Here is a 24,821-nt window from a genome sequence, read left to right as displayed (position 1 = left end):
ATCTCACAACACAGTTTTAATGATAATGAGAACCATGTGGAACCAGCCCACAACTACTCAGGAGGAACTTGTGAATGATCTGAAGGCAACATAGTGAAAGTTGGAAACATACAAAATCGTGATGGACTGAAACCCTTGAGTCCACATGGTCCTTCTGATCAAGAAAGCACATGGTACAGTCCCATGTGAAGTCTGCCACTAAACATTAAAATGATTCAGGGGACTGGGTGAAAGCATCATCAGATGAGACCCTTGACATCACCTCAACTTGCTGTGCTTAGAGAGGGAGGAACGCTGCCTCTGGCTCCAAGAACATCATCTACACTGTCAAACATGAAGGTGGTTTTCAGCCAAAGGCACAAGACAATGGCACCACCTCAAAAGGAGGATGGATGGGGGACATCCAACAACAAATCTTGTTCGAGAACATTCTTTCCTCAGCCAGGGCACTGAAAGTGGATCATTGGTGGGTAGTGCAGCATTGAAAAAAACCCCACGACGATCAGTCATGGCAACACAGGATTGGATCAAGAAAGCGCTTAGTAAATGTCAGTCATCAGATTATAATCTCATAGAAAATCTGTGAAGCAGGCTAAAAGGTTGAGTTATGATAAATGGCCTGTATTTTTATACCGCCTTCTGAGGGTTCTACAACCCCTCGAGGCGCTTCACACCACAGCCATCCATGCTTTCACACGCTGGTGATATTTAGCTACATTGCAGCCACAGCTGCCCTGGGGTGCACTGACAAAGGCGAGACTACCGAATACAGGCGTCACCGGTCCCTCTGACCACCACCAGCAGACAAGGCAGGTTAAGTTTCTTGCCCAAGGACACAACAGCAGTATTCTCTGGCGTTACAGAACCTACAACCATCTGATACTGGACAACCCGCTGGGCTACTGGGATGCCAAACATCACCTATGAACCATTGATGGCTTGGAGAGGATCTGCAAAGAGGAGTGGAACAAAGTCTCCTCTCAATGTGTGGCCAACTACAGGGCAAGTAAGTGATCACCAACAGTTTTGCCACCAAGTAATATAAAGCACGTTTTGTAAAGGGATCAAGTACGTATTACAGTAATGAAAATGCAAAATGCAATTAATTGATCATTTAAAAAAAACATTTTTCTTTATGTTTTGGTTAATTTTCTGCCTCATACCGTTCTTATTTGTGTGTGGACACACTTCCAAAATCAGCAGGGGTTACAAAATTTATCTGAATATTTTAAAATAATTTTTGTTATATTTTTAACAGTTTTAAAGTGGCAGTGTGTCGTTTCCCTGGAGATAAAGGGCAGTTCATACCTAAATCACTGCAAGCAAGCATTATTTTTGTGTTCAAGTACGACCTTACCAACGGATGGCCATTAGGGTCAAAAATCAGTGGGAGCATAACCTCCAGCAAAATAACAAGAACGCCAGATTCCCTTTCATCACTGGCAACGAGTGAAGAGGTAAATGTGTGAAGCAACAATGTTTATTAACGGTGAAAGTTTTGTAATCATTTGTTACAAATCAGTAAATGCATTCTGTCCTCACAGACTTCCGTAGAAGGAAACATGGCATCCAACATGGTGTCGCCCAGAGATAGACCCGCTCCATGTATTTTACAACAGATTTTTATGGTTATGTTATGAAACTGCCAATATTTTTCAATAACTGGGTATCTACAAAATGTTGATGGACATTTACTATGTAATTTAATGGATATTTCCAGAGACTAATGGTAAAAACTACACATTGTCACTTTAAAAAACATCTAGAAAACTATTTTTGATGTTTACTGGTTCCCAAACTGGCTTTCTCACCATAAGATCATTTCATTTTAGGTTTAAATAAAATATTTCAAATGAGCTGGTTCATGACAAATTGGGGGCTTGTCCGGGAACTTGCTTTGAACTAGTTTTAGAGACATTTTCAACTCAGGAAGTGAAGAGGAACATAAATAAAAATAAAGTTTCACTATTGTGATTATTCAACAACAGGAAAACAGTAACCATCATCAACCTTTATTAATAAAAACATGAAATAATAAGTTCTTTCACCTAAAATTAACAATCAGATGAAAGCTCAAGCTGCATCACAGAGGACACCTCCTCATGATGAGCGTGTGTATGGCTTTGAGGGTGTTGCATCAGCAGCTGCTCGCGCCACGTTTCATCTCTAAGTGCGTTTTAGAAGGGTGGCCGTATCCGGGCCAGGAGGAGGCGGTTGCCGTGACAACCGCCTGCTTGCCATGCATGGGGGAAATTTACCACCATTCCTGTAACTGCAGCGCTTGTGTATTTATTTTTTTTCTGTTCCATTTTATTTACTGGTGTTTTTGTTCTGGTGCGTTGGAATGAAACTCCAGACACTTTGAGTGCACGCTGCTGCTGAGCACGCTCATCCTGTGATTAATGACTCTTCTGTGACGGTAATTGTAGGACTCGCTCTCTTTAACCATCATAACAGAGAGGAGTGCACTCGTCTGCTGTGGAGCCGTGACACTTACGATTCCATTTCATCGCCTGGGAATGTTTCGCCTTTCCAGTCCAAGCAGTTGGGAATGCACAGACCAAAACACCATTGGCATTTTGACACTTAAAGGGACGTTAAGTAAAAACTTGTATTAAAATAAATTCTCACTCCGTCACAGAAAATCTAGGTCATCGGCTGAAAACAAAAATCCACAACAAACAAGGTGTGAAATGTGCTTCTATAAAGTCATAAATAAATCTGTACAAACACTGAAACTGTTAAATATACAATACAAAAAACACACTTTAACCTCAAAGACTAAACATTTAGTTTCGGCATAACAAATCTACGGAGCTCCAAACACGCCAATACGTTAGACTAAATATAATTGATCATGAATTAAGCTAAATATTTTTTACAGCAACTTAGACACAGAAACAATCGGCTTATAAAAAATATTTTCAATTCGAGGCACAAAAACGTACAGAAAGGCAGTATTATAAAGAACAAGCTGGGATTGTTTCCACATTTAGTCCAAACTTTAACTTAAATTCAAACTTAAAGGCAACAAATTGGTTTCAAAAGTCAGTCTTTTGCCAATAAAAACAAAAAGATTAAGACATCAAAACAGCAAGACCATTAATAAATATAAATCTTATTGCTGAAATGTCAAATTAATAAAAAAAACAACCCAATTTAACTGGGTTTTTAATTTTTTGTCTAAATGAACACAACTTTTGGGTAAAAACTCCAAGAAAATCAAATATGTGTCACTTTTACGTTAGAGTTTTATCCTCAGGTAAATAATTGAAAACACATTTCAACAAATTTTACTTTAGTTGTTTGTTACCAATCCAAACACTCATATTTATTGTTTTTAGTCCACTAAGTTTATAAAGAATGACTATTTCAGTCTTGTTTTCATGTAAATAAATGAGGATAAACACTAAAACATGAATTTTCAAACAATTTGTTCTATGGAGATTTTAAAACATTAAATATTTAAAGGTGCAATATGTGAGAATGAGGAACGACATCCTGTGGTCAAATCTGGTTACTGCAGCCTTTAAGAAAATGTCACTTTCCTACTGTTGTTCCGCTGGTTTCATGGCTGTTGCCAGTCACAGATCAGCGCCAAAAGATTCTAGATGACAAGCAAAGACAAGTCATACACACTAAGTTTACATATTCCTCCTTTAAATAATATTATACTTTAAATATTTTCTAGAGAAAAGTGTTGAAATAACCCATTTACATTCACTAAATGTGTAGCTGAACCTACGACGGATCAAACAGCAACATGGCTTATTTACTCCAAAACAACAAAGGTTAGCTCACCTAAACATTTGATTTAAAAATGTTAAAATATTCTAAATTAAAATTTGTATTCTGATAAAAAAAACGGTTGCAGGTGTTAAATTTATAAATAACATCTTTACTGATGTTTCCAGATGCGATACTGAACTTTGGTCCACAATATTGATTTTTATAAACACCATATCATCAATAAAATCATAATGATATCCATATACATCGGATTTCTGATAAATTATAAATGCTTTTGAGAATTTAATGTGCTAGGGTGCGTTTTACTGTTTTCTTCTTCCTATGATTTATTTCTGGGTTAAAATTGTTGAGCGCCCCCTTTTGGAGCTATTAAGCACAACACCAGGATTAACAAACTCTGCGGAGCACCTAATTTTATTAATAAATATGTCAGTATTTGGCACCAGCACATCCTGCAATAAGTTATCCATTCACTAACGTGATACTGAAACCAAATTAAATTAGTGAACACAGCTGATTTTTGTTTAGATGCTAGTTTTTGCTGTAGACAGCTCCTGAGATTAAGTTTGATCGGATTGAAGAGCAAATGGCTAGTCTGAGTCTCACTGGGTTGTGACAAACAGCTGAGCGAAAATACGCAACATGTTCGTTGGAATCACACTAAATTGGTACATATAACAATTTCTTGCAGATTGCAATAGAATGCTGACCTTTTCTTGTTGCAATGTAGTTTTATTTATATCTTGTTTTGCTCACTCGTTAGGGCCGTGATATACTTGCTGTTTAACGCCGCAAACGCGTGTTTAAAATGGCTGCCACGCGGTACATATTTGAAGCTTTGTTTGTACGCATGCCCCGAAATTAACGCACCACGTCTAAACGCTGTAATATAAGAGTAACCAGTAGGTGGAGGTGACAAAACGAGCGACACACACTCACCGTGGTGACTCCGTCTTTCACACATCTACGATATCGCTACTGTCTTTTTTTCCTGTCGTGATCTCAAAATTAACCAGCTGGTGAGCTCTTTTTTTTGATGCCATATTTGATTTGGTTGTACCCACAAACCTGGCTCTCAATCCATTCTGAGTCCTCTAGTGCGCCCCCTAGTGGAACACTCCAGTACTGCATGCAGTGTCGTGTAACTGCAGGAAAGTGAAATAAGACGCTGCCTGCTCCAATGCGAGATTAAAGTATATCACAGCTCTTAGTCTCAAAATGTCAAGATTGGCTTTTGTTTGTCTCCAGTCAGTCACAACTTTGTTTCATTGATCTCCAACTCCTCCTAAAGTTCTCTTATTTTCCTCTACCGTACATTGATTTAAAAATATAACCAAATTTTGAGTTGAGAGGAGATTAGGAAACCTCAGGAACTTGTGAGGCAGTTGGGAAACTCCCTTATAATGGATTATTACTATCTCAAAATAAGTTATTAGGAAAGCTGGATTACGTAGATATTTTTTTACGGCAAACGTATGACTTTGCAGCAGGGACTGCTCTAGGTTGCATCAGACGTGCTACAGCTAGCAGCTAATTCTGATATTTGCTCTTGCAAGTAACTTCAAAAACATGTGTGGTTTCAAATTGACAGAAAAGGTTTATTAAGCAGTGTTTGTATTTTTAGATTATAGTTACTTAAACAACCACGTTATCCACTTTGGCTGCATTTGGACTAGCTGTTAGCTCATCAGTCTGGTCATATTTAAACTCAATCTCTCCAAATGAAGATCATTCACAAAATCCCACTTCAGAGTATCCCAAATAGCAATTTTCCAGGAGGAATCAGAAACCTTTTAATACTCTTTAAATTCCCTATCTGTTTCTGATTATAAATGAAATTTGCAGAATGACACTGGACAGGCTAAACTGTGAGAGCAAAATCTACAAGTCTGAGGTTTCACAAAGAAGCTTGTTTTGTCCAGCAAATGATTCAGCTACCAGGTATAAAATGCAAACACACACATGGTCTACTAGGGGCACAAACACATGTTAACACACATAAATGACCCTCTTCCATCTCACTCATCATCCCGCTGCTCGAGTAACAATGACGTGTCGAACAAGCATCCTCTGAAATATCCAATTAGAGAGTGAGTCAGCTGAATCCGGCTGTGTCTGGACAGGAAGTGACCCTCGTCTGGGAAGATCTGCTCGAAGAGAAGAAACAAGGTCACTCTGACTCCACAAAACCCATGTTTACCTTGAGCCTTAAAGGCAAGGGGGTGCTATTATTACCTATTATTCCAGTATTACATTTAAAATATATCATTTTAAGTAAGAAATATTGTTTTATAAATTATTATTATTTAGTTGTTGTTACATTTTTTCAGAATGCGTGACGTTTTTGTTTCCCCCTCATCACCTGCAAAAACCTTATCATAAATAAAGACAGGAACATTCTTCATCTATGTTATACCTAATTGTACTTTGGCGCTCACTGTGGGTAGTAAAGTAAGTAGTTTCACTGTGCAGAGAAAAATGTTTCCCTCTGAAGCTACGGTGGGGCAAACATTTTTTGGTCAGCCTCCAATTGAGCATGTCCTCCGACTTAAAAAGAAAGGAGAGGCCTGTAACTTTCATTATAGGCCTACAGTGGTCAGCATAAATGAGTACACCCCGCTACATTTGCCAGAAAACCTTTGGTTTCCTTTCAGAATCAACATTAACTATGGGACACCACAGTAAAAAATACTCCCACACATGTGAGCCAGTAGCTGCGTTTCCATTACCGGAACTTCAGGGTAGATTTCCAGGAACCTCCCGACGACCGGGCCGGCCGTTCTCAGGAACCTTCTGTGTAGCAGCTCACGGGTAGGTACTGCGAACAGCCTGGTGGAGAAGCTGAGCGAAACCTCTGGGTAACTCATGCTGACTGGTTTTAGCTCAGTAGGAAATGACATCAGCATACATTGTCCAAAATAACTGGCATTTGTGAAATTAGAAGAGTTGCTGGTGAAGCAGATGGAAGCAAAGGAAAATAAGCACATATCACGCTTAAAATCCAACTCCTGACACCGGAAAACATGGCGGGATTCCCCCACATCTGTTGCTAAACTCCCGACACTGGAAAAATAGAGAAATTCCCCCACAGACTTAATTAACAGGGCTTTGCTGTCTCAGAGCGCTGTAAAAATATGGGACTTCTTCTGGTCATTGAACACCACATTTTACATCACACAGCTGCTCTGGTCCTCTGAATGGATGCAAATATGATTTACTTGGACAGAGAAAATGCTTTTAATGTTATTAATGTTACTGTGGATGCTTTTTGACACTGATCAGTGACATCACTCACTACCAAAGCAGTCGCAATATGCTGACGTCAGTGCAAAGTTCTGAAAAGGCTGATTTGGAATGGAGACACCACTGAGAGGACTGGGACATCCCACCTCCTGGTCAATTTCCCCATCCCAGGAATCACCAAGGAATTCTGGTCATGGAAACACAGCTAATGATTGCAAAGAAGATTTGTTCATTTTAACACACAAAAAAGCGATTTTCCTAAAAAATCCATTCAAGCCCATGTTGCAAAAATGAGTACATCCCAAATCTAGTCTTAGAAAAACCACACTTAAGACTACAAAATTCAAATTAACAGGTATTCAGCCACAGGTGAGTCTAATGATTCATTTAAGAGGTGTACAGCAGACAGGTGAAAAGCCCTTCCCATTTCATGCTCTCAGCAACGGCTCCTCATGGAGGAGAAATGTCAGAACATCGGAGAAAGGAAATCGTTTCTTTAAACAACAAAGATGAGGGCTACAGGAAGATCAGCAACGCTTTACACATCAGTCAGAACACTGTAGCAAAAGTGATCCAAATATTTAAGAAAGATGGAAGTGCAACCATCTTACAGAGCTGTCCAGGCCATCCACAGAGGTTAACATCTGGATAGGAGCATCTTCTGATGAGAAGGGTTGAAGAAAATCACCAGGCAAGTTCTCTGCAGTTAGCTAAAGCAGTAGAAAGCCAAACTAGAGTGGCCGTTTCCCATGACACCATACGGCGCACACTGCAGAGGAATAGCATGCATGGGTATCATCCACAAAGGAAGCCTCTCCTTAAGCCCAGGCACAAAAAAGCACGCCTAGGATTAGCTAGAGCCCACGCTGAAAGAGATGAAGACTTCAGTACTGAGACTCTTTACTCTGGAGTGATGAGACAAAAAGTTTTTGGAACTAATGGTTTCAAAACTGTATGGCGTCGTAAAGGTGAGGACTTCAAGGAGAAATGCATGGTGCTTACAGTGAAGCATGGTGGTGGCGGTGTCCTTATGTGGGCTGCTGGTGTTGGGGAGCTGCATTTCATTGATGGTATCATGAACTCAACAATGTACTGCTCTGTACTGAAGGAGAAGATGCTGCCATCACTCCATGTTCTTGGTCGTCGTGCACTTTTCCAACACGACAATGATCCAAAACCACATCTAAAGCTACTGTTGCATTTCTGCAGAAGAACAGGGCAAATGTGATTGAATGGTATCTCCTGATCTGAACCCAATCCAACATCTGTGGGGATTTCTGAAGCAGCAAGTGGAGCATCACCCCTTCTTTCCACCGGAGCCGTCAGCAGCACGTTACTGCAGCAGCACGTCTTGCTCGCGTAAGCTGCTGCTTGGCCCTTCCCACGAGACGCAAAGCAGCAGGGGAGCAGCTGTCACCGACAGAGCACGAAGTCACACGAGTGACTTCGTCAGTAAACACAACAAGCAGGAGAAAACTACAACATGGCTCCAAAAGGTCTGTGTTTTATGTTCTGTCCGTTTTATAATCGCCAATACGGACCTGAAAAACAAAGGAGACCGCTAGCCAGGTGATAACTTCTCATGGGGCCGCACAGTTAGTAACCTTTTTTTTTTTTTTTTTTTAACCGTGTCCTGTCTGGCTGTGAAGCAAGCAGAATTGATGTCTGAATGCTGGTGACAAGCCTTACAGATTTACTCTCAGGTGGAGCATCAAAGCGTCTGCTTTTAATGTCACGCCTGATACTTAAAACTTTATTGTTATTGTTGTTGAATGCTTTGTAATTCCGACCAGACACGGAGACAGAGGTGAAAGAGAAAGGAAAAGGTGGGGAGAGAGGAGGGGGGGGGGGGGGGGTTCCACAAAAATAAACAATGAACAAGAGTCTGCTTCTAGACCTGCAGAAAAAGACAAAAAAAAAGGGACACAACAACAATACAACAAGATCTAGCTATCACTGCGTCAACTTGATGAAGAAAATATATAATCAACATTGCTTAACTGAAGAATCACGATAATAAATCACAGTGCATTAAGTGCCCACCATAGTCTTAAGACATGTGTTGAACGTGCCCAAGCCCATACTTTTGAGAGCACCATGTGAGCACCTGTGTGTGTACACACGCTTGTATATGTAAGGTTTCTCTATAGGAGCGTCCAACAGAGAGTGTGAGGGACCACAGATCTGCCCCCCAAAGATGCGCAGGAGACGGGGGGAGCTCCAAGTCCCAGAGATCCAGGAGCTGCCCCAGAACGCAAGAACCCCAAGAAGACTGCAACCAGGAAGGCCCCCGCCCCCCCCCCCCGAGAGGCACAGAGGATCGCCCCGGGGGGCCACAACCAGCAGCCGGCAGAGTCCTGGGAGATATCAGCGGCAAGCCCACAGGCCCGCCCGCAGCCTCCCACCCCCTAGCCGGCCGAGCCCGGGACCCAGCGACCCGGGACCCAGGGGCGACCACCCCCGCCGGGGACCCAGCAGAGCCCAGGGACCCAGACCCCACCAGGCAGCCACCGGGATCTAACAGGCAGATGCCAAAATCTTAAAACCCCCAGACCCGGTTGCCACGAACACTCAGGCAGACCAAGGCACAAGCCCTCACACCAGGTGTGGCAGGGGGAGGGGGGACAAAGATCTATATCATCAAGAGAGGTTCCAGGAGAGGGGAGGAGTCAAAGGCCCCACCTGACATATACAGTCATACACAAACACAGTCACACACTCCCTCCCTCATGCTCACACATGCACATACAACCCAAGACTTACAAAAATGCACGCCGGACACCCACTCATGCTCCCCATACACACCCTATTCACTCTGGTCCCGGTACTGCTGCACACTGGGTACAACCATCACCGGTAACCAGAGTTTGACCCTTTCTGCTGGGGTGCTGATGAGCAGGCTCCCCCGCCCAACGCTGAGCACAGCAACCCACCACCCCAAACCCCAACCAGATGGCCAGATCTCCCTCCTAGCCTCCAGCCCCAGGAGGCCTAGCAACAACAGAGGTGGCTAAGACCCCTAGTCTCCCTCCGCCTGCTCCAATATAAACCTTTATAGTAACCTTTTTTAAAAGTAAAGCAACCGGAAGGCAGTACGTTTCTTCATTCTGAAAATCTCGGAAAGCTTCGCTCCGTTTCCGCGTCCGATTTCCTGTCTTTCCTTCCCCAAAAATGTCGAACTTGACCCGTTTCAGAGGTGTCGCGCGTAGAAAATAGAACCGGCGTGTAAGGGCCGCGACATGCTGCTCCTGAGACGCGGCCGACTCGCGCTGCTGACGGCTGTGGTGGAAAAGGTTCTGTTGACCACAGCGGTTTCTATCAGCAGCTATGATGTGCTGCTGCAGTAACGTGCTGCTGACGGCTCCGGTGGAAAGAAGGGGTCACTCTCCATCCAGCATCCAGGCTCATAGAGAGGTTCTTCCTGAAGAATGGAAAACGATAGATGTCGCACCAACTTGTTCATCCCATGCCTAGAAGACTGTGCTGTCCTTGAAAATCACGGTGGCCATAGAAAATACTAGATGTAGTAGTTTTTGTTGTGGGGCGTTGTCATTTTTGCTTCAACCAATTTTAGTAAAACTGAAGATTTTGTGATCTAAGTTATATTAATAACCTTAATTTCATGTTATGGAGTTAAACAAGTGATCAATAAAACCCAGCCTTGTGAAAATTCTGGAAATTATTCTTTTGTTAATTGAGCTGCTGATTAAATTAGTACTTTTTAAGGGGTTATACTCATGCTGAGTACTGTACCTCAACTATGAGAGACAAAATAAGAAGAAAAATCCATGTTGCTGGTATTTTGGCCTATTCCTCCATGCAGATCACCTCTAGAGCAGTGATGTTTTGGGACTGTTGCTAGGCAACATAGACTTTCACCTCCCCCCAAAGATTTTCTGGGGTTGAGATCGGGAGACTGGCTAGGCTACTCCAGGACCTTGAAATGCTTCTCATGAAGCCACTCCTTCGTCACCTGGGTGACGTGTTTGGGATCATTGTCATGATGAAAGACCCAGCCATGTTTCATCTTCAGTGCTCTTGCTGATGGAAGGAGGTTTTCACTCTCACTCTGACGATACATGGCCCTGTTCATTCTTTCCTTTACACGGATCAGTTGTCCTGGTTCCTTTGCAGAAAAACAGCCCCAAAGCATGATGCTTCCACACCCATGCTTTACAGTCAGAATGGGGGTCTTTGGATGCAACTCAGCATTCTTTCTCCTCCAAACAAGACAAGTAGAGTTTTTACCAAAATGTTCTATTTTGGTTTCATTTGACCATGTGACATTCTGCCAGTCCTCTTCTGGATCATCCAGATGCTCTCTAGAAAACTCCAGACGGGTCTGCACATGTACTGGCTTAAGCAGGGGGACACATCTGGCACTGCAGGAGGCGAGTCCCTGGTGGTGTTGTGTGTTACTGATGGTAGCCTTTGTAACATTGGTCCCAGCTCCCTGCAGGTCATTCACTAGGTCCCCCTTGTAGTTCTGGGATTGTTGTTCTTCGTTCTTCTGATCATTTTGACCCAACAGGATGAGATCTTGCATGGAGTTCCAGATCTTGTGTGGCTTCCACTTTCTACTTATTGCTCCCACAGTTGAATTCTTCACACCAAGCTGCTTATCTATCGCAGATGCAGTTTTTCCAGCCTGGTGCAGGTCTACCATTTTGTTTCTGGTGTTCTTTGACAGCTCTTTGGTCTTGGCCATAGTGGAGTTTGGAGTGTGACCCCGGTTTCACACTGCAAGCATCAGCGGAACGGAACGGCAGCGAAGCGGCACCGCTTCAAATAGAATCCAATTATAGTCTATGGAGTGTTTCAAACCAGCCGCGATGTGGCAATTTCCAGGCACGTCCCAGAAGCGGCATGCCGCACCGCGCCGCTAAAGACAGGATTGAGTTCTATTTTTTTCCACGGGCCGCTTCTGGGACACGTCAGTTTCCGCAGTTCACGTAGTGCGAGACAGGAAACCACACGGTTTCAGTGTAAAATCCCCGGTTATTTCCAAAATAAAATGCAACATTGCGATGTCATATATAACTTATGTCAGTACGTGCGACCGAACGGCTTTGTTTACCACCAGTTTCTGTCGAAAAGTGCAACGGTGTAATTCCTCGCGGGGGTTGTGATCTCTCGATGAGGAAGGTGTTGGAAGTCTCGAGGGATTTTAGAATCTCGCGGGTACAGCTAGGCGCAGCGAGGAAGCCGTGTCGCGGCCAAGACTCTCCCGGTGTGAAAAGGACTGCTTTGAAGTTCGCGAGTGAGCCGCTCCGCTGCTGTTCCGTTCCGCTGATGCCAGCAGTGTGAAACCGGGGTGACTGTGTGAGGTTGTGGACAGGTGTGTTTTATACTGATAACGAGTTCCAACAGGTGCCATTAATACAGGTAACAAGTGTTGGACAGAGGAGCCTTTTATAGAAGAAGTTACAGGTCTGTGAAAGCAAGAAATGTTGCTTGTTTGTAGGAGACCAAATGTTTGTTTTCCACCATAATTTGCAAATAAATTCTTTAAAAATCAGACAAAGTGATTATCTGGATTATTTCTTTCATTTTGTATCTCATAGTTGAAGTATACCTATAATGAAAGTGGCAAGCCTCTCTCATCTTTTTGTGTGGGAGAACTTGCACAATTTAAGGCGGACTAAATATTTTTTGTCCCACTGTACATCAGTATAGCTTTGAATCCTTGAAATTTCCTTCTATAATTCAGTGTTTCCCTACATTGGCTCAGGAGTGGCACCATGGCTACAAAATCATACAAAAAAATGAAGACTGATTCAGATCCCTCCAAAACTTTGAAAAGTTTTAAAGCAAGCTATTTTTATCTAAACACTGGACTATCACTAGTTAACCCAACTATTCGATTTCATGTGCATTTTCCTTAAAATCTGTTTGTTTCATAACATTTTTGGAAAGTTACAGATTACCTGTATGTTAGTGGTTTGACAGAATGTGGGTGGACTTTGACTTCTTGTGGGTGGAGCATAATCAGTTGTGTGAGGATGACTATATTCACTCATTTTTGCAGATAATGCTAAACAAAAATTCATCTCCTGTGTAAAATCACTGTAATTATAAGTTGCACTACTATGAAATAATTGCATTATTGTAATATAATAGGTTATCTAATATTTGTAAAATAGTGGCTGTCTAGGCCCTGTAAACGTTAGTGTGAGTGGTGGAGTATTTAATATTTTTGGTATTATTTAGAATATAAATATTCTAGGTGCATTATTGCATATGTATATTATCCTGTGTTGGATTACATCAACTCCAGGAAGAGTAGCTGTACAAGATGCAGCTAAAGGTGATCGGAATAACTAAATGAAAGTGCAAATATTCTCATTGTTTTTTAAGTTAGCTGTTGAATGTCAGTGAGCTTTATTTACCTGCATCGTGTAGTTGGCGCCGATCTTTATTAGGTGTTTGATTAGCTCGGCTGAGTGCTGAAAATGGACGTTTGCTGCAGAGAAAAAAAAATGCAAACAAGTGTCTGTGAGGTCAAATCCAACGCTGTAAAAAGACGAGTCTGAGGTTAAATTGTAAAGCTCCGCATTAAGGACGAGTTGAATCATGGCTACTTTCATTTACACACATTAGGACAAGCGGGTTCAGATAATGGATGGATGGATAGGACGCAAACAAAACAATAACATCTGAGCTTTCTGGTTGCTTCTGCGTGAGGAGGCAGCATTTACCATCAGCAGTGCCATGGGCCAGAAACAGAGTTCCTCCCTGAAGTCCTCTCATACCGGGCAGCACTTTGGAGACCTGGAAATTAGAATGTTAATCAAATTACCCACCAAAAAAAAAAAAAAAAAACCGCCATAAAAATGTGTTTTTAAATCTTTTTTTTTCATAATTATCCACATTTATTGAAAATACAAAAATATTTTATCTCAAAAACATATCTGGAGCCTCACACACAAAACACTTGTGTATACTTTCTACTAAGAGATGGCACATGGCACGCTCAAACAGAATCTATATGCAAGATGGTCCTGAAGGTGGTCGTTTATCCCCTCTAAACGACCAGAAATCAGGTCTAAGCAGGCAGCAGACATGACATGGTCCTGAGCACAGAGCAGATCGTAGTAGACCCAACAAGCAGTTTTATGTTACTGTAAATATAAATGATGAGACTAGGATGACTTTTATCACACTAGAATCAACATAGAGCACCTAAAGTCAGGCCAATGCATTTGGTTACAATCAGATATAATTTAAAAATTCCAACAGACACAAAAATAAATTACGCTTCATTTTCCATTTGATTGATTCTATCAGTCAGTCTAACACCAACAGAAAGTGCTGCTATAAAAGCAGAAAACAGCTGCTGTGTGTCACAAACTGTCCTGTCTCCCCACGCTGTTCAGTCCTGTGTCTTCCCTAATTGCTCCCACCTGCCTCTCATCTCCCAATCACTTTAGATCCCAGCTCCTCTTGTATTTAAACCCTCCCAGTTGTGTGTTCCTCGTCCGTTCATTGTCTCAATGTCCCGTGTGCGTCCTCATAAAGTAGCTTGTAAAACGTTTCCTGCCTGCCTGCCTTCTTCCCCTGCACTTGGATCCTCACCTCGACCTCGACTTGTCCGGCACGCATAACACTATGGTAGCCTGCAGGTCCGTTTTGTCAATATGTGTACTTGTCTGAACTTGTGGACTCACCTCCTTGTGAAACGTCATCAACGATGGCCCAAGCACTGTTTCCATTTTAAGTACAATTCATGGGAATTTTACTCAAAGTTCCTGGATGTGTTCTTGCTTCACCCATTGTATCGAGGATGCATGCATCAATGCATCCTTCCGCAGAATTGGGGCAGCAAAGTACCCCATAATGCATTATGTTGCAAACATCATAACTGTAACGTTTTAAATCAGAAATACAAGTTAAGAAATATAAATTTGTCTGTTATTGTAAATAATTGTGTGTAACGTGTACATTTTCCCGTGTGTCTGTTTTTTTTCCAGACTCTTCACAATCCCTCAAAATGCTAATTAGCTAACCCACTATCAAAAAAAGCAGCATTGGCTTTAAAAGGAAGGCAGGTTAGAAAACTTGGTTTTTAAAAGACAAATGTTAGTATCAGTTATATTAAAGTGGTGTAAAAAACCTTCTTAATGTCTTCATTTTTATAAAATTTGTAAAAAATAGTTTAACTCGTAGGTCGCCATTGTTGTTTGCGTCGCAATGCGCTCTGGGTAGTGGCATCATCTGGTTGTACCTCGGTTGCACTGGCCGGCTTTCGGACCCTGTAGTGACTGTTCAGCGACATCAACATGTCATCTGTTCAGCCTTTTCACTTTGAACGAAACATTAATGATGACATCACTGACCATGTTTCACAAAACGAGCATCAACATGAAGAGCAAGAAGGGCGGGATGAAGCGAGAGCAGGACTAAACCGGAGGTGCGTGTGCGGCAAATGTGTCTCCGTGGTAACCGAGAGGGAGAGTGCTCACATTTTTGTCAGCAGAAGTCAACGGTAAGCTATCATGTGATCAAACTTATTCAGTTATGAATGATTTAGGAGAATTTTAGCATCCAGAGCTGCCATGTGCTTCATGGATGATTAGGATATTCAGTGAAACGACATTAATCATTTCTGCAGATATTATATAAGTGGAGAACTCTGTGTTGCTACACTTACTGCTTGTTTTAGTGACGGGAGAGGTGAATGTTCACCTTCATCCGTGACGAGTGGCATGTCCTATGGTTGGCTGAACGTGACAGAAGCGGCAGCTGCAGGAGCGGGTTGTCTGTTCAGGAGAGCGTCCAGAGTCTCTCGTATCTCCGAGGGCGTTCAGGCTCCTCGTCTGGGAAAATGGGCGTAAAGCATTTAGTTTCAGCCTTCTCTTATACCCAGACGCTCTGGTGAGTAGACTATAAGCCTCAAACGCATCAGGAGAACAATGTTGGGAACACAGCCGCGGATCTTTGGGAAGTTGTGTCCGTCCACAGGCATCTTCCCACCGCTTTCTCCTCTCGTTGCCAGTGGGAAAGCTGTGTAAACTCACATCACTCCCCTCATTGTCCTCTGACTGGAATTCACATCCAAAAGCAGCCCAATGCTGCATTTTACTTCATTATTATTACGGTGAGCGCGTAAACAAACACGCATCAACAGCTATTCTTCCAAGAGCAACCAATATATGTCATCGTCCCCAGAGCGCATAGCGTACACAAAACATGGCGTCCTACGTATGTCAAAAATGTACTAAATATTACAGATTTATAAATAAACAGCAATATTGTGTGTGTTTCTAACAACATAGTTTGGTACAACAGAAAACGTGTGGCTTATTAGGGCACACACGTCCTCATAGCGGGAGTTCCCTTTTAGAGCTCTTTTCTTCATTTAACAGCGGGGAATGCTGGTATTTAATTAGTGTTGAACAAAAGTGGACCAAATATTGTTAAAATATATGTATCCTTTGTTATTTTGTTATTTAACGGACAAACTAGTTTTACTTTTATGTCAGGTTTTTCTTTAAGCGTAGCTTGTTGCCATGACACCACGAAGGACAGATCTGTTCCAAACGGCCTCCTAATCCTCCCGTACTGGGTAAAACTGACGTTTTAGTGTACGTGCCAAGAACACAAGAACGTACGAGTGTCCTTGGGTGTTGAGAAACAGCCAGGGATTCAGTGTTATTAAAAAGGTTGGTTTCTTTAGTTTCAGTTTAATGTTTTGTGATCGTTTGGAGCTCGAATATAAATCTTAAATACAAAGAAAATCAACTGTACAGCCCTACTGTTTTTGAACACTATTTAAAGAATATAAGAACTTGATCAAGTGTCTGAATAGATAACCTGAAATAAAAATGGCACTATATTTCTTTCATACGTACTTATGCTTATTGGTTAATAAAACCAGATCCAGATTCTATTTGTATTCATTCCTAGGGGAATTTAACAGTTAAAGGAGAGAGAGTCTCAACCTCTCACTCCTCTCAGCCACTTCGTTCTCAGCTGGGATTCAGAGACAGGAAAACATCATATTTTCTATCCCATTTCTTCCTCTGTCTGTCTGTCTGAGGTCGAGCCGATTGACGACGTCCTGCGGGGTTCTGTCTGATCGGATCGTGTACTGTTTCCTTGTTGCTGGATTTCATTTAAAGCAGACCCCCCATCCTGCTGCCAGAGTCACAAAAATAGAGCTCTCTGGCCCAGTTAAAGTCAACCCACTTAGGAGGAAAATGCACTCCGACTGCAACCTTCACACGGAGGACGGCGACGTTTCGGGCTTCAACCTCATCTTTACTTTGCAGAAAACCAATCATTACCAAAACCTCTGTTTAGGATATTTAAAACTTAATTAAAAACAAATCTGCAAAAATAAAAAAATTAAATAAAAATCACTAAAGCGATCAATATCTGGTTGTTTTGTTCCAATGTGGTCTCAATTAGGTCTCCAAAACCTCAAACCTGCCTCAAATTTCTCGCACTTTTGAAGTTGCAGATGCTAAAACGATGATGGCTCTGTGATTATTCTATAAGGGAAACCTTGACTTAATCTTAAAAAATCGACTGACAGCAAAGCTTTGAGACATTTTGGCAACTTGCCACCAAATGTCCTTGCCAGGCGAGTGAGACGGTGCTTAACGAATCAAAGTGGTCATGTTCTGTGGTTTTGTAACACTCATTTTTCACATAATATCCATCGCTTGGATGTAGCTCTGCATAGTTTTGTTTAAACGTTAGGTCAATTACTCCAATCTGTATTTCTGCTCTAAAAAAAGAACCTTCAAGATTATTATGCCCTGGATGACAGAATCTACACGAAGGTAATGTAATCAACCAAAAAGCTCTAATAAAAATTATTGTACCACATTCCGATTAGCAGGCATGCTCTGATTTCATACCAACTTCCAAATGAGGTTCATTTCCTCCTTTTCTGAAGACGTTAACAAGTCGTAGCAAGTATAGATGGCAGAGCAAGGGCAAAACACACACGTGAGACAATCCATAGAAAAAAGCAACAGTCGTTTGTTGTGCATCTAGTGATATTTTTGCATATTTTCAATGTTTCCACAAAGTTTTTTTTCCACTTCATTTGGAATTCTTTAGGCTACCATTGCAGCTCTTCTCTACTTTTATGGTATCACCATCTTCTCATTTTATGTTATATCCAGGGCTGCAATGGCCGTCGGGCAAGGCAGGTATTTGCCCAGTGGGCTGCCGGTAATTTTGGGCTGCTGTGGACCGACACTCGTGACTATATATATTATATATGTGTGTGTGTATGTAGCTCTTGTCAAGTAAGTCTCTTATCAGGGATATTTCAAGAAACTGTTTCATAATTCTACCAGCCCAACTCCATCTCTCAGTCATGGTGCAGCTCTCCATCCATCTGCAGCTGGTTTATGTGTCACCCTTTAATTTTCTTCAGCATTTTCATTTCTAATTTAAGTAATGATTGTGTTACATTTGTTGCCAGTAAAAAAATAAGTCTTAATTAATTTATTTAATTTTTATTTTAACATTTACAAAACAAAGCATGCTGGGAAATCTATTCATCCAGTTAGTTCCATCATAAACGTAATCACCGACAAGCTAACTTCTAATTAAGCTAACTTTTAGTGGAGAAAAGCTAACAAGCCTTTAGTGCAGCGCCAATGTTTGGAGAGCAAAACAAGAAAATTAAAAGCAGAGGTAGCCGTGTGATCTTTTTACAACATTTGTTGTGCTTAAGACCGGTTACTGGAGCGGTTCCGGTTCAGTTTGGCTATCTGTCCGCCGTCAGGTGCATCCGAAAATTTCCCTGTGAGAACAGAGCGAGGATACAGGATTTCACTTTCATCCATATGTTAGCTGCGTAGAAGAAACGCTGAACCTAGTGAGTACAGCCTTCTGCTGGTGTGTGTGTGTGTGTGTGTGTGTGTGTGTGTGTGTGTGTGTGTGTGTGTGTGTGTGTGTGTGTGTGTGTGTGTGTGTGTGTGTGTGTGTGTGTGTGTGTGTGTGTGTGTGTGTGTGTGTGTGTGTGTGTGTGTGTGTGTGTGTGTGTGTGTGCGCGCGCATGTGTGTTGTCACACCCTGTCCTGTCTCCCTGTTTGGTTCGGCCTTGTGTCTCCGTTAATTGCTCCCACCTGCCTCTCGTTTCCCAATCACCTTAGCTCCCGGCCCTCGTGTATTTAAACCCCTTCTGTTCTGTGTCTTGTGTCGGATCATTGTTTCATTGTCCAGCGTGTATCCTAATAAATAAGAGTTAAGAGTTTCCTACCTGTCTGCCAGTCTTCCTCCCCGCGTCTGGATCCTCGCCTCACCTCGGCTTCATTCACCGGCACGCGGTGACAGACACGCTGGACAATGAAACAATGATCCGACACAAGACACAGAACAGAAGGGGTTTAAATACACGAGGGCCGGGAGCTAAGGTGATTGGGAAACGAGAGGCTGGTGGGAGCAATTAACGGAGACACAAGGCCGAACCAAATGGGGAGAAAGGACAGGGTGTGACACGTGTGTGTGTGTGTGTGTGTGTGTGTGTGTGTGTGTGTGTGTGTGTGTGTGTGTGTGTGTGTGTGTGCGTGTGTGTGTGTGTGTGTGTGTGTGTGTGACCTGGTGGTAATATTTATTGAAATTAAAAACCTGCACATAGCAACTCATTTTACTCAGTAAATAATCCGAGTAGATAATTATTTTGAGAAAATTCTGATCAAAACGAATTAAACTCAAACATTCAATATTTGTTTTTAGCTGTGATTTCTGTGTTTAAATTACGATTATTATTATTAATATTAGCATTTGTGTGTGTGTGTGTGTGTGTGTGTGTGTGTGTGTGTGTGTGTGTGTGTGTGTGTGTGTGTGTGTGCGTGCGTGCGTGCGTGAGTGTGTGTGTGTGTGTGTAAATGAGCTTTAGGGCATACAAGCAACTTAGTTTTTCGATACATTTTATATTTTGCTTTACTTTTTTCTTTACTTCACAATAAGCAGCTGGACATCGGTGGTTTTTCTTGGTCTGTTGACAGTTTTTTGCATTGTGTTATTGCATTAAGCTCAGTTTTTGTGCTGGAGCAGGGAAACAACTAAAACATGATGAATATGGAATATTGAGGACCAAGCTAGAGAGCTGGAGTAAAAAAAATGAGGCATCATTGTTTTTACTTCAATAGCTGGTGGGCCGGTGTCGGCTCAAAATGCCCGGGCTGATTTTCCGTCCCAGTCCAGCCCTGGGTATGTCTACAATGATTCTAGTGTAATAAAAGTAGTTTTTTACTTTTACTTTATACTCTTCTAAGTTTTAATCACAGCTAAACAACACAACTCTGCCACCTGCTGATGTAAGCAGGTCCCTTCGGTTTTCTTAAAATGTGAACTCTATAGATATTTTAGGTATAGATTCAGAAAACGTGCTTTCCAGACAAAAGCGTATTGATGACACATGTTCATATTTGAATTAAAAACTAGAATTAGACTTTGATGAATGAACAAATATCCTCTCATAAAATAGGGTGCACCCTGCAGAGAAATGCTTTCTGCGTTGATGCTTTTTACAGGCCTGGGAAGTCATCTTACACATATACATATATAGTCTTGCCACGACCTATAGACAGAGCTCGGTCGTGGAGCGGAATTTATGGTGGTCTTTCAGACTGTCTCTGTACGCAACTGGACAGCGCTGGGACCAATAAGAGCAAAGAAAAAAAAAGCGACATGCTTAACGTTACAGAAGTCAGTCAACGAGGCAGTCCACCTTACACCGTTGAAGAAGAAGAAGAAGCAAATACATCTTTTTTTGAAAATAAAGGACGGAAGCATCTTTATCTGCTCAAGCCTCAAAGAAAAGCTCAAGTCTAAATCCTAAGTTGATGCCAAAGCTGTTTCAAACAAGTACCGTCCGTGAGACACTGCCACCTTTGTAGCTCTGGTACTAAGCCTACTCAGCATCCCTCTACAAATTTGGAGCCCTGTGATTGGCTGGACATAAGCTTGTATGGTCCAAAGGTAACCACCTCAAACTACAACAGAGGCTAGATTTCTATGCTAGCTTTTTCAATTTTCTAGTAGTGAAATAAATCCCTCGTGTTTCCAAACTCAGTGACGAACCCTTATGACAAACTTTGATTTTGACCGGAATTTCAAGCAGCTTTAATATTTTTATTGTAAAAACTACAAGTGAACTAATATTTTAAGAGGAGGATTAGTGAGGCAGCTCACCTGGTATCTGTTCTCCTCAGCTGAAGTGGAGCCGAAGTATTTTTCTGACAACGCCGAGGCTAAAAGAACCCAAACAGTTCACGTTAGCCCATACCTCAATAAAAGATTTGGTGTCTGTCAGACTATAGAAACATCAGGAGCATTTCTGTCTTTTTCCTCGACTTGACTGAATAACCACACCAAATGAAAATTAAAGCGATGTTACTCTGATGATACATATGAAAAAAATCATGTGGGATAAACATCCAAAGGAAATGAAAGGAGTTTCACCAGCAGAAGTAATAAATGTGACTGTGAGCTCACCGCACATGGTCCAATCGATGATGGGAGCCTGAGCTGCTGCACACCTGATCATCCTCTCTGACTTCAGCATCATCAGAGTCAGATATCCTCCGTAGCCCTGCAGAGACGCCCTGTCAGCTCCAGCAGTTCACAAATGTCTGATCTTTAGTTTTACTTTGACAGACTAACCACTCCATAAACTCCAACGCGAGAGTGATCGATGTAAGGCAGCTTCACCAGGTGTCTAATTTAAAAACAAACAGGATTTAGTATTTTATTTCACTTCAGCAACTAAAAAAGTCAGTTGGAAAAAGCAGCAGGGAATTAACACCTCTGATTTAGGAGCTACAAACCATTGTGACTAAATGGTGTTTTAAGCTGCAATCTTAAATAGATTTAAATAGTGTACTAACGTGTTTGCGTGGTGGGCTGTAGAGTAAAAAAGGGTTTCGTTTAAAGAAAAATGTAAATAAAAATTTGTGATCATATTTATGTGAAAAAAAATACATTATTCTCAGTATTTGGAACGTCTTAAATTAAGAGAAATAAAATAATTTTTTTTTAAAGCAAAAACATCTTTTTCTGTTCAAAAAGAAAATGTGAAAATCACACGACCAAAAACTGTCAAGCTAAGTAGATAAATGTAAAATTTAGAGGTGTAACGTCATAAATGGGTGTTCTCAGTGGTGGAAAAATTTAAATATTTATTGGGAAAAAATATAAAAATACAAAGTACAAAAACTTATTCAAGCTAAATGTTTGTTTTTCTCATTTTTCAAAAAAAAAAAAAAACATCTTAATCATGAACATATTTCTGTTTTAATCCATAAATATTTCTAAAGTTTATTTTTATTCATTTTCTCTGTAAAGAGTTAAACATTATTTAATAAATGCCTGGAAAATACTAACACATTAAACCCTTTTTTAAATGCCACCCCCTTTTTAAGTGTTTAAAAGTTTCACTGAACAGATATTAATTATAAATTATCTTAATTTAAACCATTTATATATTTAGTACGATGGAACATTTTCTAGTTTTGGTATCATCTGAAAATAAATTTCCACCAGTTGATTTTTTGAAAGTTAATATATTTTAAGTTTTTTTTCCAAAGTTCTCCAGAGATTGGAGTGACGTACTGGAGAGCAGCGATCTGGTCGTCTACATCCACGGTGCCAAGCCTCTGACTGATCTGCTCCAAAACTCTGAAAGGACAAAAACCTTCAAGCTTGGGTGGAAAAAAACCTCAAAATATTTACTGTATACAGCTAAAAAATTCACCTTTGACCTCTGAAGCCAGACCCTCTACCATCCAGTCGAGCTACAATGATCTGCTCTGATTCGGCCAGGACCGAATCCCAGTCCAGGCGGAACTCCTCTGTAACAGCTTGTTCAGCTGGAGCGCCCTCACTGTCAGGAAACACTTACTTTTATCATTCTTACAAAAACGATGATGATTTCAATAAACAGTTTTAAGCAGATTTTAAATCTACAGGACAACTTCTCAGACAAATATGTTTTTTTTTTGTTACAGATTTCACAGGATAAACTAAAGTAAATACCACGAAAGACTGTGACGAGTTGTGGAAAGCTTACATGATGAGGAGGAGGCCGTAGAGGAAGGACTCGGAGAAGTCGGGAGGGAAAACGAGCTTCAGAGGGAGCTCTGTAGGAATAGACACAGAAACGTTAGCTAGAGGAGAGGAAGCTGACAGAAAATTAAAAACTAAAAGCAAAAAGAGATCAGGATGGCAGCTAAGCAGACGCACACGGGTAAACACACACACACACACACACACACACACACACACTGGTATGTTTTCCCCTCTGGCTGACTCAATTATTCGTAGATTATTTGTACCAAAGTTTTCGTTAGTGATCGTCCTAATTTCAGTCAGAGTCCTCCTCCTTGAGTCCAGCGCAGATCGTAGCGGGAGGTTGTTTTCCAAAATAAAATATGCTGTGAATCAGAGGAAAAGCATCACAACACATAGTTAATTAACAAACTTCGTGGTTGTCAGATCTGTTTTCATACAGTTTTATTATTAAATACTTTTGCCTTGATTAGTCTCGATAAAAAATAATTTAATAAAAGTTACAATCGTTTAGCATTACACATAATGAAGCAGAAAGTTCAGATGGAAGGAAATAAATAGTTTTAAAGAAGAAGAAGAAGAAAATATCATTTCTATAGCACCTCTCAAGATAAAAATCACGAGGCGCTTCACAAAAACAAAAAAATGTAAAAATATTTTTAAAAAAAATTAGAAAATGGTTAAAAATATATTTAAAATGAGCAAAAAATAGACTATTGGGATTTCAATGAAAAAATGTTAAGAAAGAGAGAGAGTGAACAAGAAAGAGGGAAATCAGTGGATCCTGAGGAAGGTGGAATAGGTGGGGAGAGCAGAATAAAGAGAGAGTGGTTGAAGAAGATCATACAAAAGCCAGCTTGAACAAGTGAGTCTTCAGCTGCTTTTTAAAGGAGACCACTGAGTCCACTGATCTCAGGCTCAGGGGGAGAGAGTTTCAGAGTCTGGGGGCCACAGCAGCAAATGATCTGTCACCTTTGGTCTTTAGCCTGGTGCTACACAACCAGTAGGCTTTGGTCACTGGACCTCAGGGACCCGCTGGGGGTGTAGGGACTAAGAAGATCACCAATGTAAGATGGTGCTTGTCCATGTAAGGCCCTATAGACCAGAACCAGGATCTTGAAATGAACCCTGAAGTTGACTGGCAGCCATGCTTTCGTTCTTTTTTAAACACAGAAACAGTTTTGTTTACCTGTTTGTAGCTACGGTTTCGGCAAAACCGTAGCTACAAACAGGTAAACAAAACTGTTTCTGTGTTTAAAAAAGAACGAAAGCATGGATTTACAAAGACACAGCAAGAACACACCTAAGATGACTGGCAGCCAGTGAAGCTGGGGAGGGGAGGATCATCAAATATCCCTAACCCTACTAAGAGGAAACAGAACCAGTGCATTGTCTCAACAACAGCACATAGCTTTTTGAACGGCCATGGGTTGGAGAAATAGCATAAGCCCAGACCAGATCGATAAGCTAACTGCCAGAGGCTAGCTCCAAAAGTCAAGCTCGAATTTCAAAACAGTGCAGCTCATGCAAATGTTGTTTTCTGACACTTATGGTTACAGGTACTTCACATTTCCTGTTTAATCTGGGAGGATTATTATTAAGATGACATTATAGTGGTAGTGCACAGTGTAGTGCTCCCCCAATCTGGCCACGCTCCTGAACAGACATTCCCCATCACGCGCTCTGCACTCCTCTGACCAAGGCCTGCTCGCTGTCCCTCGTTCTAAGTGTCGTACTCGTGGGGACCGGGCTTTCTTAGTCCTAGCACCGTCACTCTGGAACCAGTTGCCACC

General features: G+C 41.4%; 1 protein-coding gene across 7 annotated transcripts in view; it reads right to left on the bottom strand.

Moving 5' to 3' along the window:
• Positions 1-1,996: 1,996 nt before the first annotated feature.
• The window catches only part of LOC107396538 (inactive dipeptidyl peptidase 10), a 129,563-nt gene continuing 106,738 nt past the window's right edge, over positions 1,997-24,821 (bottom strand). For 3 of the 7 annotated variants that reach the window (XM_054736749.2, XM_054736752.2, XM_054736750.2), the window contains 11 exons: positions 23,295-23,393; positions 23,030-23,099; positions 22,715-22,843; positions 22,573-22,638; positions 21,625-21,679; positions 21,457-21,553; positions 21,154-21,212; positions 13,692-13,764; positions 13,383-13,456; positions 5,773-5,897; positions 1,997-3,607 (listed from right to left, as the gene is read on the bottom strand). In XM_054736749.2, the coding sequence (XP_054592724.2) occupies positions 3,592-3,607; positions 5,773-5,897; positions 13,383-13,456; positions 13,692-13,764; positions 21,154-21,212; positions 21,457-21,553; positions 21,625-21,679; positions 22,573-22,638; positions 22,715-22,843; positions 23,030-23,099; positions 23,295-23,393 (863 nt within the window). In that variant the 3' untranslated portion in view covers positions 1,997-3,591. Of the gene's footprint in view, positions 5,898-13,382; positions 13,457-13,691; positions 13,765-13,815; positions 15,810-19,216; positions 19,296-21,153; positions 21,213-21,456; positions 21,554-21,624; positions 21,680-22,572; positions 22,639-22,714; positions 22,844-23,029; positions 23,100-23,294; positions 23,394-24,821 lie in introns of those variants that run through there. The other 4 variants (XM_054736751.2, XR_008560689.2, XM_015976300.3 and 1 more) reach the window with 4 other exon arrangements.

Source organism: Nothobranchius furzeri, chromosome 2, assembly GCF_043380555.1.
Source record: "Nothobranchius furzeri strain GRZ-AD chromosome 2, NfurGRZ-RIMD1, whole genome shotgun sequence".
Taxonomy (NCBI): Eukaryota; Metazoa; Chordata; class Actinopteri; order Cyprinodontiformes; family Nothobranchiidae; genus Nothobranchius; species Nothobranchius furzeri.
Note: the sequence above shows the minus strand (reverse complement) of the source record. Positions and strands in the feature narration are given on the sequence as shown.